General features: G+C 45.3%; 1 protein-coding gene across 8 annotated transcripts in view; it reads right to left on the bottom strand.

The window, feature by feature from the left end:
• ADA2 (adenosine deaminase 2) overlaps nucleotides 1–13,746 on the bottom strand; it is a 64,823-nt gene that overhangs the window by 17,904 nt on the left and 33,173 nt on the right. Inside the window, exons 2-6 of one of the 8 annotated variants that reach the window (XM_019629985.1) lie at nucleotides 8,921–9,090; nucleotides 6,750–6,778; nucleotides 5,848–6,174; nucleotides 4,312–4,531; nucleotides 2,835–3,045 (exon numbers count right to left, since the gene is read on the bottom strand). The exons of 1 other annotated variant lie outside the window; for it this stretch is intronic. In XM_019629985.1, coding sequence (XP_019485530.1) covers nucleotides 2,835–3,045; nucleotides 4,312–4,531; nucleotides 5,848–6,174; nucleotides 6,750–6,778; nucleotides 8,921–9,003 — 870 coding nt within the window. In that variant the 5' untranslated portion in view covers nucleotides 9,004–9,090. Of the gene's footprint in view, nucleotides 1–2,834; nucleotides 3,046–4,311; nucleotides 4,532–5,847; nucleotides 6,175–6,749; nucleotides 6,779–8,920; nucleotides 9,091–13,746 lie in introns of those variants that run through there. 6 more of the 8 variants (XM_019629986.1, XM_019629987.1, XM_019629990.1 and 3 more) reach the window with 6 other exon arrangements.

Here is a 13,746-nt window from a genome sequence, read left to right as displayed (position 1 = left end):
ACCAGCCACATTGCTGTTAGGAGCATGTGCTCCTACCAGCTGAGCCGTCCTGCCACCTGTTGGCAGCTCAGTGGCAGCCCAGCTTGGGCGCAGCCCACTGGCCCATGTGGGAATCAAACCGGCAACCCTGTCACTCAGAGCTCCCGCTCTTAACCAACTGAGCCACTCGGCCGGCCTCTAGGACCCCACTCTTATCCCTCCAATGTCTGTATCTGCCCCATCACCTTCCTTTCCTCCAGTCTCAGAGAACATTCTCTGGTTCAAGGACAGTCTCACTCCCTGCGTGCTGGAGTGACCTCTTCTTTTGCCCCAAGGAACATCATGTCATCTCTCATGCTCTTCCCTCTATTTTAACCTCTCCAGGCTCCTTCCTTATGAGTGCAAAGTACATCCCACCCTAAAAAGGGCCCTCTTAGACCCTGTATTCCTTAGCTATTGCCCTCTTTATTTTTCTTATATCACAGGTAAGGTCTTTAGTCAGCAAACCTGGCTCCAAATTATCATCTGCATTTCATTTTTCTACTCCTGGAAATGGGGCTTCTCTTCTCAGCATGCCATTGAAACTACTCAAAGGTGACCTAATTTCCAAATCCAGTGGGCTTTTTCCAACACCCTTTTTTTTACTTCACCCTGCCATGTGAAAGCCCTTCTCCTTGGCCTATGGAAGAGCTCTTAGTCCTCTCCTGTCTCCATGACTTCTCCTTCTCAGTCCACTTTGTAAACTGTTCATCCTATCTGCTATTTGCTGGCTTACTCCTTTTCTCACCCTACATCTTCTACGGGAACCTCACCCTCTCTCAGTTTTAATGACCACCTTTCTGCAGATAAATGTCAAACATATGTTACCAGGCTAGAACTCTCCTCTGGGCTCCAAACTCATGTATTCAACCACTGCCTGGACATCTTCATGTGAATATCTTGTAGGCATCTGACTCCACAAGTTCAAAACCAAAGTGCTCATTCCCCCTCCCCTATCCTGTTCCTCCTCTTGCGTTCCCTATCTCCATAAATATCATTACCAATCAACTCAACCCAAATGCCAACAAGTCACAGTAGAATCCTCACCCATGTGGTCAGTCAGCAGACCTATAGGTTCTTCCTCCCACACAGGGCTTTCCATCTCCTCCTCCTCATTGCTCTGTCTTTATTCTGGCCCTCATCCTACACCTGCCGTGTCCCTGGTCTCTTCACTGGTCTTCCAGGCTTTAGTCCCCCTTTTTACCAGGGGGACACTTACTATAATCCATTCTCCCCAGTGCTGCCAGAGTGATCTTCCTAAGCTGCAAAAGTGTTCACACTTTCTTGCTTACAACCATCCAGGGGCTCCCTTTCACCTCCAGAATACAGCCTTTTATATGGTGCCCAAACTATTCATAGTTAGCCCTGTCCACCTCTGTGGTCTTATTTTCAATGCCTATTCCTAGAATCTTAGGATCTAGTCACAATGAGCTCCTTGTCGTCCCAAATAGGCTCCAAATAAGTGTCTGTAGCATCTATACCTTTGTTTATGCTGCTCCCACTGAAGGAAATACCTTCGCCCACCTTCACCCTTCGACTCAGTGAACCCATCCTCATCTTACAGGGCTCACTGGAACACTCCGTAATGTTTAGTCTGTCTTTCCTCCCAGCTGTCAGGTAACACTGACCATTTCCTTCTTTGTACTCTCTCTACACCCTGTAAATGGTTCTTTAACATCTGCAAGAATATCTGTCACAAGTATCGGTTTACCGCAGAGTCTCCCAGAGAGAAACTGTAGTCCTCCTTAAGGACATGGGTTCTGTCCTATATGCCTTTGTACACCTAGCACCTAGCATGGTACCTGACACAGAGTGGAAGCTTGTGGATGTTTGATGAATAGGTAAAAGAAGAAAGGGAGAGAAAGAGAAAGGAAGAGATAGGGAGGAAGGGAGAGGGGTGGGGAAGAAAAAGAGTACTAGGGTTGGGGTGCTAAAGAGTTGAACTGTATTCCATAGAGATTAAAGAAAAGTTGTGTGTAGAATGATTTGAAGAGAAGTCAGGGAGGAAGCTTCTGTGGTAGAACAAACAGGAAACAAGGAGAGTCTGTGGTACCTGGTGGGGAGGACAGCAGAGGGGAAAGCACTGTGCAGGGAGCCATCAGGGCCTGGACCAAGAGCAGATGATGGCAGAGAGGAAGGGGCCCCCTCGGAGAAAGAGAAGTGGGGGGGGATCAAGAGGCCCTTACCGTCCTTGCAGACACCTAACTCAGCACCGCCAATCCACACAGCCATACCCGTAGCTCTGCTAAGAGACGTTGGCATGGGCATATGGAAAACCTGGGAGGGAGCAAGGCTTTTTACCAGCTCCTCTGTGATGGCAGCATTGCCCATAGAAGAGGTCCACAAAAAGGGCCCTGAGGGACTGACCAATCTCTACTGTTACACACAACTAGATCCATTTCCCATATTCTTCAGCCATCCCATACCAAGAACATTGTCCTGAGGGACTCAGGGAAGCTAACTTTTGATATAAAAGGAGACAAACAGGTCAAGACACTGCTCAGCGTCCAAGGCCAGGGAACCCTGAACACCCAGGAGGCTCTGTGTATCTAAAAGAAGGTGAGAAGTGGGGACCATGAGAGAAGGGAGGTAAGAAGGTAGTGAAGGTCATGTTCATGGTTTTGCTAGGACAAGCCCCATCCATTTCAGGTTTCCTTGCTCAGGTTTCCAGGTGGCCCCTGGAAAGGCCTTGTCCACTTATGGATAAGGCCGTCATTCCGTCCTGTCCTGGTACTAGAGTGGGAAGGCTGTGAAGACCTACAGAGAAGATCTGAGAGTCAAGCCAGCAGAAGAGAGGAGAGGAAAGATGGGCTCACCGGGAACAGTATGGCTCTGAGCTCCAGGTAGAACACGTTGTCCTGGTAGAACTCCTCCAGGCCCTGGAAGATGTAGTCTCTGAACACCGGTGCATAGTTGACAAGGCCAGAGATTGTAATGAAGATAGTTTTAAACTTGGACCAGACGATATTTTGGTTTGCATAAGTCACCTCCGGGTTCTTGGTCATCAGAGTGAAATTCCTCAGCAGGCTGTCCAGGACACAAAAGGGTGTGCTTCAGGCCATTGCCTCGAGGCAGGAGTCCTGCCCACCTTGCTTTTCTCACCCAGAAGAAACCAGAATGCATCATAGTGAGCTGTGGTGAGAAGCCAAAGGAAGCATCTGGGCTCTTTGATGGAGGCCTCCACCCTAAGACCTGCTTTGTATGCCCCAGAAGACAGCTCAGGTGGGACATACCTATCAACCAGGCTCTCCTGTTCCCCTCTGCATGCTTAGCCAATCTGGCCCCATTGTACTTACATCCTAGACCAAGCTCTCTTTGGGGGATGTTATTCACTGAATTGTATCCCCCCACCTTCATATGTTGAAACCCTAACCTCTAGCATGACTGTATTTTGAGATAGGGGCTTTAAGGAGGTAATTAAGATTAAATGGTGTCATAAGGGTGAGGCCCTAATCCAAAAGGATTGTTATCAGAGGCAGTGGGAGTGCACGTGCACAGGGGAAAGGCCATGTGAGGATACAGAGAGAAGGTGACCGTCTGCAAGCCAAGGAGAAAGGCCTCAGGAGAAACCAAACCTGCCCATACTTTGATCTTGGACTTCTAGCTTCCAGACCAGTGAGAAAACAAATTTCTATTGTTGAAGTCATCCAGTCTGTGGTTTTCTGTTATGGCAGCACTGATATAGGGGGTCTCATGGAAATAACTCTGGACTAGTTTTGCATCCCTGATTAGCCATGGAAATAACTCTGGACTAGTTTTGCATCCCTGATTAGCCATTTGTGAGCTGCGTGACCTTGGGCAACTTCCTTAACCATGCTGAATTTCATGTTTCTTATTTGTAAAAGGAAATAACCTGATGAAAGCACTCTGTAGATGGTTCTATGGTTAAAATAATTATTACTCATAATATTACTATACAAGTTTGTTAAGAAATTGCTCCATCATATTTTTAAGCTGTTTCATCCACCAGCTGGACTGTCATTGCTCCAGGAGCTGGGAACGTTTTTTCTGTATGCTCTTATTGAGCATCTAGACAAATTTAATTTGATGTAACAACAGTATTGCTGTTAATACCTTTTGCAGATCAAATTAGATTTCAAACGTATCAGGACCTTCCTATGGACAGAAAAGGTGTTGAGTGCTTTTGTAAAGCAAAGTATTCGGTAAAGTTAAAAGAAAAAGCCTCTTGATTATTTTAAGGCCAGGTTTTTACATATGGGTTTGTACCAAGGGAGACACCCACACACTACCCACCTGAGACAGGCAAACTACACATTCTGAACCACCACTCACCTATTGTCAAACTCAGTGACATTCTGTAGCCCCTTTCGATACTTCTCCAACAAAATCCACTCTGAACAATTTGCTGGGGTGGGGGGAGTTGGGTGAGCAAATTTGAACATCAGGGTCCCCTTTGGAGTGAGACAGAAGTGGCAGTGGGGCCTGTAGGTGACATTTTTCACCAGCCAGTCCATACTCACAATGCTGCCGTCATGGACATGCAAAGCAGCCCCTGGAGAGGGAAGAAGGGCAAGGTGTGGGGTGAGTCCAGGTGCCAGGGCTAGGATGCTGTGAGGATGGTAGATGGATAAGAAGAGCTGGGAAGCACAGGGATTTCCATCTTGCCAAGTTCCTCACAACTGAACATGAGTACCTTTGTCCCTCCAGCTCGAAGAGCTCCAGGCCTGCCTTTGTCTCCCCAGGATGACCATTGCCTTCTTCTCTCTGGTTTAAAAATGGGGCTTGCTTGGCTTCCTCCCTCGCTAGTTAAGAGCCATGGGTGGTCTCATTCAAGAGAGGCAGCATGGTAGGGTGGAAGGGCATCAGGCTTGGAAGTAAAAGATCAGGGTTCAAGTTAGGGTTCCATCAGCTTCTAGCTCTCCACTGAGAGGCCAAGCTTGGAAATGAGACCTTGCTGCCCAACACTGCATGAAGGGATGTAATAAGAGTGAACCTCAATCCCCACTCCCACCCTCTCAACCTGCCCCCAGAGCCCCACCCATTACTTTCCACTAGAGCTGCTGGCCTGCAGGTTTTGCTGTTTGAGGCCCCGTGCTTGTCCTTCAGACCTGACACCAATTTTGAACCCAGTGCCCCTGAAGGCACAGTATATTAATACACTGTCCCCCTGTTCTTCTTGCTACATCTTAGCACCTGGCCTTGACACTGGCCCCTTGGCAAGTGTCCCAGCTGTGTGAGCTTTGGTGTGTCACCCTGTCTACACCTTACATTCTCCATCAACTGGGGATGCTACTTTACCAACCTCACAGTTTTTCATTTTTTACTCTCTATTTATAACATTAAATTAAAAAGTTAAAGTCCTTGTAAGCTGCAAACTGCTGCTCATGTGTGCAGGATGATTATTTTACCATCAAAGAAATGTGTTAATACTGTAGAAATAGATTACATAGTCAAAATGTGATTATCCAGGATACTATTTCATGTATCCTGTTTTGCAACTTATCCCCTGGAAAAAGGCTAGAAAAAAGGGGTGCAAGGGAAAATGCAAAGAGAAAACTCGGGTCCTGTGGGTCCACGGCACTATCTTATGGGTGGATAACTTTCCAGCTTTGTCAGGTAAGACCAGTATACCCAGGACCCACTTCCTGCTCTCTCTCTGAGACAGAGTCCCCTCGAAAACAGGGTCTTTAGTTTCCAGGGTGAAGCGACAGCCACCTTTGAACACCCTCCTTTCCTAGTTTGCCAGTGAGAACAAGGCACAGAGTAGCTGAGGGGCATTCTCTCTGCTCCCTTTAAAACAATAGCAGTTCCAAGTTCAGTATCTCCCTACCTTCCCAGGACCCCAAAGTCATCCCCCCAAACCTCTACCTTTTGGCATCTTCTTCAGGATAGTAAACACCTCACTTTTCTCAATGAGATTCTTGGCCTTGAAAAAGTGCATGCTGGGTGGGAACTTCTGGGTCTTCATGGCCTGCCTCATTTCAGCCCTTTTGAGGGCCATGAGCCTCTCATTGGCAAGCTCCTCTTCTTTCTTCAGCACCAGCTGTCCCCCCAACTGCATTATCTTCTCTCTCATTAACAGCTGCTTCCGTGCTTCATCTATGGATATGGCTGAACAGAAAAAAGACATCGCCGCCAAAAGCAGAGGGAGCAGGGCTGGCAGCCCAGATGGGCCACCCACCAACATTGAGATGCCTGGAAGAGGAAATTGCTCAGATGGAGACTCAATGGAGCTAAAAAGGGGAGTGGGTGAGTGAAAATCTAAAGATTTAAGTGTCGATTTTCCTCCTTACACCCTGTTCTCAGATTACCAGGAGGCAGCATATTGAAGGGTTCTTTTCTGACGCATCCCCCCCACCAGAGAAAAGACCGCCAAAGTACAGAAAAGGAGGGGTTTCCCATATAAAAGGTTACTGTGAGGCCTCCTTACAGTGGAGCTTTTTGGTTAGCAAGCCCTGCTCACACAGAGCAAGACACTACAATCAGATTTTTAGTGTTTCACTTTTAAATATAACCAGAGGACGAAGTATCACAAGGCATATGAAGAAAGGCTCAAACATGATAAAGAAAATTAAAAATAATGCACAGAGAGAAGGAACTAAAGGGAAATGAAGACTATGCAGGAGATAAAAGAAAAAGTCAAAAGAATTATAATTAATATCCTTACAGAGATAAGAAAAGCTATAATGTCCATAAAACAGAAAAATAAACAGAATGAGAAAGCTTTTAGAAATTAAAATATGAAGCTGAAAAATTTAAAATGTACTTACCAATATTAAAAGATGGAATTGAAGCAAATCTTTTAGAAAGTAGGGCAAAATAAGAGAGAAGAAAATGAGATGGTTATTGGTTCAGAAATCCAACACCCAAATAACAGATATTTCAGAAGGAAACAGAAAGAATAGATGGCAGAGAAAAGGAAATAAATAATAAAAATAATCAAAATAAATAGTAAGGGATTGGGGGAGGGGTGTTGTCACTTCGAGGGGTAAAAAGTATAACTATTGCACTGTGTTGTACAGCTGAAACTAATTCTAAAAAATGTGTATTTCATAATAAAAAATAATTAAAGGAATAAATAAATAAATAAATAAATAAATAGTAAGGGGCGGCCAGTTAGCTCAGGTGGTTAGAGCGCAGGCTCATAACAACAAGGTTGCTGGTTCGATTCCCACATGAGCCAAGGAGCTGCGCCCTCCAAAGTAGATTGAAGACAACTAGTTGACTTGGAGCTAATGGGTGCTGGAAAAACACACTGTTCCCCAATAAAATTTCTTAATAAATAATCAATCAATCAATCAATCAATCAATCAATCAATAAAAAAGGAAATACAAGAAATTGTCCCGGAACTGAAGAACTGTGTCTCTAGATTGGTAAGACTTGTTGAGTACCTAGCACAGCACAATCAATTACTCAGCAGTGACACCAAGATATATCATCTTGATATTTCAGAATATTAGCATGAAAATGATTCTAAAAGCTTCCAGAGAGTTGCTAGGCCAGGTTGGCTATGAGTGGGATTTAAGGGAGGAAGGAAAGAAACTTACATTTATTGAGTCTCCTCCTGCTAGGCATTATGTTTAGCACTTTATGTGGGTTATCTATTTTAATTACACGTAAGAATTGTTTCTGCATAGTTGGAAGTATGATACGTTACACGGGAAAGAATCAAGACTGTAAATTAGGAGACCTCGGGAACAGTTCCATATTATTATGTCTTTGTGAGACCTTGGGCAAATCACTTAATGTCTACGGGTCTCAGTTTCGTCACCTGTAAAAGGGTGAATTGGACTAGATCAGTGGTTCTCAAAGTGTGATATATGTATCACCAGTGATACAAAATATCACTGTTTAGGCTGAATTAAAAATTTTTAAAGCAAGCTAATGTAAAGAAAAATATTAAGTAAATAGAGGTGCAGGGATATGACAAAAATGGAAACTTTGATAATCATTGAAATACATTATATACAAGATTCTTTCCAGGACTAGCATCCAATTATTCTAGGGTATATCAGACACCCAGAGGGAATTTTAAGAAGGAGCTAGATGACAATTTACTCTAGTCTCACAGTTAAGGTAGGGGCTGTAGCCCCAAACCAGAGAGCTAGACTTTTTCTTTTTTTTTTTTTTAGCTGAGCCATCCTGCTACCTGTTGGCAGCTCAGCGGCTGCTCAGCTCGGGCTGGACTCGAACCGCTGTTGCTCAGAGCTCAAACTCTTGAGCGAGCTCTTAACCAACTGAGCCACTCGGCAGGCCCCAGAGAGCTAGACTTTTGAAGAACCCCTTCAACTTCATTAAGTCTTTGAAGCTCTCCTCAGACTACAGAGTTTGCCTGCAACTGAAATCTCTAGGACAAGAGGACAGTGATGTTCACATTACTGTTCCCTCTACACCAATATACCAAGATGCATCCTCTACTCAATGGGCCCTTGTCCCTCTCTCCCTAGCAACACATAACAGAGGCCACCAAGTTCCAAAATCTCCTCCCCCATCCTCTCTAAAGACCCCAGAATTATTCTTGTGGCCCAGCATCTGGGGAATTTTCCTGGCCTACCAGACAAAATTTATCTAATACTGGTCAGATCCAGCTTGGTCAAGCATAAGGGAAAAAATCCCTTTTTCCTATATTCTCTCTCTCTCTCTCTCTCTCTCTCTCTCTCTCTCAAATGTTTTTTTACTTTGAAAAGAGGGTGAATGAAAACTCTATAAAAAATACTTTGTTTCCAAACTAGGAACAGACCATATGCATCTGTGATTCTGAGTAAATGTCCTTGAGCCCACAACCATTTTCGAAAACCTGTTGGGGAGAAATCCTATGTTCTTCCCTCCCACGGAAAGGTGAAGGGTGGGGAGGGCTAAGCACCCAACTTCCAGCTACCTACAATAATCTGACAAGCACACTGCTCTACCCAGACCCCCACCCCAGGGCACCCCTGTTACCTCTGAGCAGCTCCAGAAACTGTAGACTGTTTGCTTAGCCCCTCCAACAGCTGTGTCAGAAGCAGGAGAAAAAAGCTCACCATTCTGTTTCACTTCCTATCAAGGCAGGTTTCACTTCCTTCCAGTCGCATGTTGCACAAGCCTCTGAAGAGAGGCAGGGGAGGTGGGACCTGCCAGAGTCAAGGCAGCAAACAGGCTCAAGTGTGTGGGTTTACATGCATGTGTGTGTTGGTGCACTGATCTCTTTGCATGTTGGGGGGGTCATACACGTTTGTGTGTTTATGTGCGTGTGTGGATTTATGCTTATTTGGGGGGAGGGCGTGTGTGTGTGTGTGTGTGTGTGTGTGTATGTGTGTGTGTGTGTGTGTGTGTGTGCTGTCTTTGTAGGGTCCAAAACATACTTTTGGGCAGCAAGTACCATGAAGAGGCAGTCTAAAATCTGCTCATGAATTTTGGAAACTGTACCCTCCTCAAAATGTGATTGTGAAGTGTGGTGGGGGCACTTCCCCTGGACAGAGGGTAAAATAAAATAATAAAAGGTAAATGTTTTAGGGGGAGAAATTAGGGATGTGGGGGCAGACAGTAAGGGAAAAGCACCTACGCTACAGGGTTGTCAACCGATGGTTGTTGGTGCCAATTCAATGCCAACAAGAATCCCCAATTTGGTGGGTGGTGAAGAAGGAAACTTTAGTCAGTACAAACAGTTCAAATATGATACAGCATGGCTTTGAGGCGGCCTTGCGGAGAGGCAGCCCTGCTATGCTCTGGTGTACTCCACCTGCTCCACTCTGCTTTAGCAAGACATCTTGGGTGTTTCAACTCCAGCCCAGCCAGGGAAACTCAGTCTTCAGTTTTCAGAAAGGAGAAGTGGTTGCCAGAGCCAGAGGGGAGCTGGCTTGTATATAGAAAGAAGTTCCTGCCCCTGTTCCCTGATCGGTCCATCCTCATGCAAATGAGGACTCCATGGGAGTTATAGTTGTACAGCTCCTATTGGACAATGAAAGCCTCAGTCGTTTTGGTAGAAATACAATTCCAGGAACTCCTTTATAAGGCTGGCTCAGATGCCAGGAACACAGTGCAGAAGGCAGGCTGCTCAGTGCAGGCTTCTCTCTGAAGTGCAGTTTGCACAAGAGGCCCCTGTGTAGAGACACCCCTATAGAGACATCTCCATACATAGAGATGGCTGCTAGACTGTTTTTTTTGTTTGTTTGTTTTTTAATTTGAGCCCAGTTAGCAACCAGGAGCCCTTCTTAGCAGGTGTTTCTTTCTCAGGGCCCACAGGGTCCATTGTGAGAACTAAAAGGAGCATAGGACGTTCTCAGTAAATCTCAGCCATTACTATTATCAGAAGTAATGTGAGTGGCCCCCCAGGCCAAACTAATTAAGACATGAGGCTGTTCCAGTGAATTCTCTGTTGCATACATGATCTACATACCTGCTATGCACTCCTTTTCTTCCCAGCCCTCCTTCCAAGACCTTCTGCTCCCAATATACCCCCCAAATTCCCTGACACTTCCACTTCTGCTGCTCCTAAACAGCTGGAACCTCTGGGCCCCTTGTCATCTCCAAAAAAGTAAAAAGGCCATCCATTTAGTAAACAAGAAGAAATTCAAAAGGGAAAATATAGAGGAATTAGGAATTTCCTCATCAAGAGTTTAAGATTATTTTTTTTTCTTTTTAAAGATTTTATTGGGGAATTGGGGAAGGGGAACAGTGTTGGGGAATTGGGGAAGGGGAACAGTCAATTGTTATCCTTCAATCTTAGTTGCGGAGGGTGCAACTAGCTCAGCTCCAAGTCCAGCCTCCATCCGCCGCCCATCGGCGGCTCCTGGCTGCTCAGTTCAAGGTGCCGTGTTCAATTTTAGTTGCGGGTGGGCGTAGCCCACCATCCCGTGAGGGAGTCAAACCAGCAACCTTGCTGCTAAGAGCACACACTCTTACCATCTCAGTGGCAGCTCAGCTCGGATGCAGCTCACTGGCCCACGTGGGAATCGAACCGGCGACTCTGTTGCTCAGAGCTCCCGCTGTTAACCAACTGAGCCACTCTGCTGGCCCCAAGATTAATTTTTTGAAAGTAAGAGGAACTAGAAGGAACAAGCAGGTAATAAAGAAAAACAACTTTGTCCCCTTTCGATTTATTTTCCAGCTCTGAAAGTACAAATCTCGGCATGCCCTTCTTGTCCTTTTCTGCTGAAAAACTTTCGGAGTCTACCCACTATATTAAGAGTAAAATCTAAAACTCTTTCTGTTGGAACCGTCTCTCTACCCTCTCTACCCACCTGCTCCCTTTTGTCCACTGACGAACCTTCTAGCATCTCAGATGTAGTGAACACTTGCACTTCTAGAGTTTTCGGTGTAATTCCTGTTGCCTGGAATAGTCTTTCCCCTCCTTTTACAGGCTAACTCCTATATTATCCCTCAGGCCCCAAAGTAAATATTTCTTCTTCAGGGAAGCTTTCAATGAACACCCTCCAATGTAAATTTGGTCCCTCTGTTACACTCCTCATAATATCCCTTTCTTATTTTCCACAGAATGCATCACAATTTGTAATTCTATATTTATGTATCTCCATAATTACTTAGCCTATGCCTCTATATGAAATTGAAAGCTGTCTGAGGGCTTTCCGAACTGTTGCTATCACTGTCATCTTTTTTTTTTTTTTAAGATTTTATTGGGGAATTTGTGGAGGGAAACAGCATTGGGGAACTGGGGAAGGGGAACAGACAAGTTGCTGTCATTTTGTTCTTCAGTCTAGTTGTGGAGGACATCGCTTCACTGGCCCATGTTGGTATTATCATTGCACTCTTCCCAGCTGAGGCAGTCGTTCGCCAGCCATTGGACGGCCGCTCACGCAGCTCACGAAAGCTCACGCCCATTGCCGGCCAGCCCCACTGCAGCCTACGCCATGTCAACGGTGACTCAAGGCAGCCCAGCTCCAGGTCAAGCTGTTTTTCACCACCTTAGCCGTAGAGGGCGCAGCGTCACTGGCCCTCATGTAGGATCTGAACAGGGCCCTGCTGCTCAGAGCTGGCGTCCCAAGCCAACTCCTAACCAACGCGCCACTCGGCTGGCCCTCACTGTCATCTTTTACACAGTGCCTGACTCAGAGTAGACACCCCAAAACATCTGCTGCTGCAGGCAGGCATGTATGTATGAATGAATGAATGAATGAATGAATGAATATGAAAGTATGGAGGGAAAGAAAATTCTGAGTGTTTGTTTCAGGTTGTAGTCATTTGGGTCTTCTCAACCTGGTATAATGGGGAAGAGGTAAATGAGACCAGAGTGTCTTGCAAAGGGTGGCTGGTCAGCAGAGCCATTGGCCAGTGTGCCTTCTGTGTGCCGCCTGCTGAAAAAGTATTGTAATAAATAGACAAGTCTGTGTCAGTGATAAAACCAGTGTCCTCTAGAATTGTGCAGTGCTCTCCTTGCACTACTTGATTACACATGGCAGCCTGGGAGGCAATGATAAAGCCAATGGCATATCAATAAGCCTGGGCTGGATTGTCTTGTTTGTTTGTATTTAGTTTTTATCCGTCTTCAGTGAAACGCTGAAGCATCCCTAGGGATCAAACCTTGTCTTGGAGTCACCTTGTCTCCCATCATTTTGTTTCCATTCTCCAACACAGTCTTTGCAAGCACCAACATTTACCTTTGTTCCATCTTATTTTTATTATTTTTGGGGGGAGCAGTCAGGGGCTTTTTCTTTATTACACCTGTCATATCTCATGAGCCCGTATTCTGGTCCTTTCCTCTGGCTTGTTCAGGGATTCATCATCAATCATGGCAATACCTGCATTTTAAGACCTTCAAGGTGGGTTTAGGATCCAAAGACAAGAAATGGCCTCTAGTGTGATTGTGCACATTTCAGCCAGCATTTTCTCTACTGTAGACATGCGGACCTTAGCCTTCTTGGGGTGAGGAAATTTTATTACCATATGTTGAAAGAGCAACTGCAGGACTGCCCACACTTCCTGGTCTGATGGTTTCTGAGTTATTCTTGAACAGGGAAAGAAAAGGGTCATCTGCCTTTGAAACTTAAGTACCCACCAGACTGAGTTCTGCCTATACTAAGAATTCCATCTTATCTGTCTGTAAAGCACTATCTCTTCCAGGATTTTATCCTCTCTGGAGAAGAAACTTTAATAAAGCAAATCAGATCATGTCACTTTTCTTCTAAAGGCCCTCCTTAAGTCCCCCATGACAGCTCACCAGCCTTATTGCTCACCCCACAACCTCCAGCTAGTCATACTGAACTCTTTGTCATTCCCCAAACAAGTTCCTGCTGGCCTCCAGTCTTTTCACGTGTTCATATGTCCTGAGCCTGGAAAACTTTTTCATTCTCTCTTTGCCTAGCCAACTCCAATATCAGCTTGGACTTCTTTTACTCTCAGAAGTTTTGACCCTTCTCCCACGGCAAAGACCGTGCTCAGCCGCCTCTGTAACTGAGTCCAAACTCATACTGCTTGCCAGCTAATGAGTTGAGTGACAAGGTGTCGGGACAAGGAAAACGACTTTATTTGGAAAGCCAGCAAGCCAAGAAAATGGTGGACTAGCATCCTAAAGAACCATTTTAAGAAAGTACAGAATTCAGCCTTCCTTTAAATCAAGGGAAGGTTGGGAACTAAAGGAGTTTGAGGTTGATTGATGACTGCAAACACCTGGGCACCAGCAGGAGTCCAAAGAAGGTTGCTTTGATTTTTTTCTTGGTCTGTTCACTCTAGTTGATGTGAGTCTGGTCACAAAGTTAAATAATGCATGTTTCCCTTATCTCCTTGGGAAAGACAGTTTCTAGTAAGGATATGCTTTTATAAAACTCAAGCAG

This window comes from Hipposideros armiger, unplaced genomic scaffold, assembly GCF_001890085.2.
Source record: "Hipposideros armiger isolate ML-2016 unplaced genomic scaffold, ASM189008v1 scaffold_878, whole genome shotgun sequence".
Taxonomy (NCBI): domain Eukaryota; kingdom Metazoa; phylum Chordata; class Mammalia; order Chiroptera; family Hipposideridae; genus Hipposideros; species Hipposideros armiger.
This window is presented reverse-complemented; position numbering and strand designations above follow the sequence as displayed.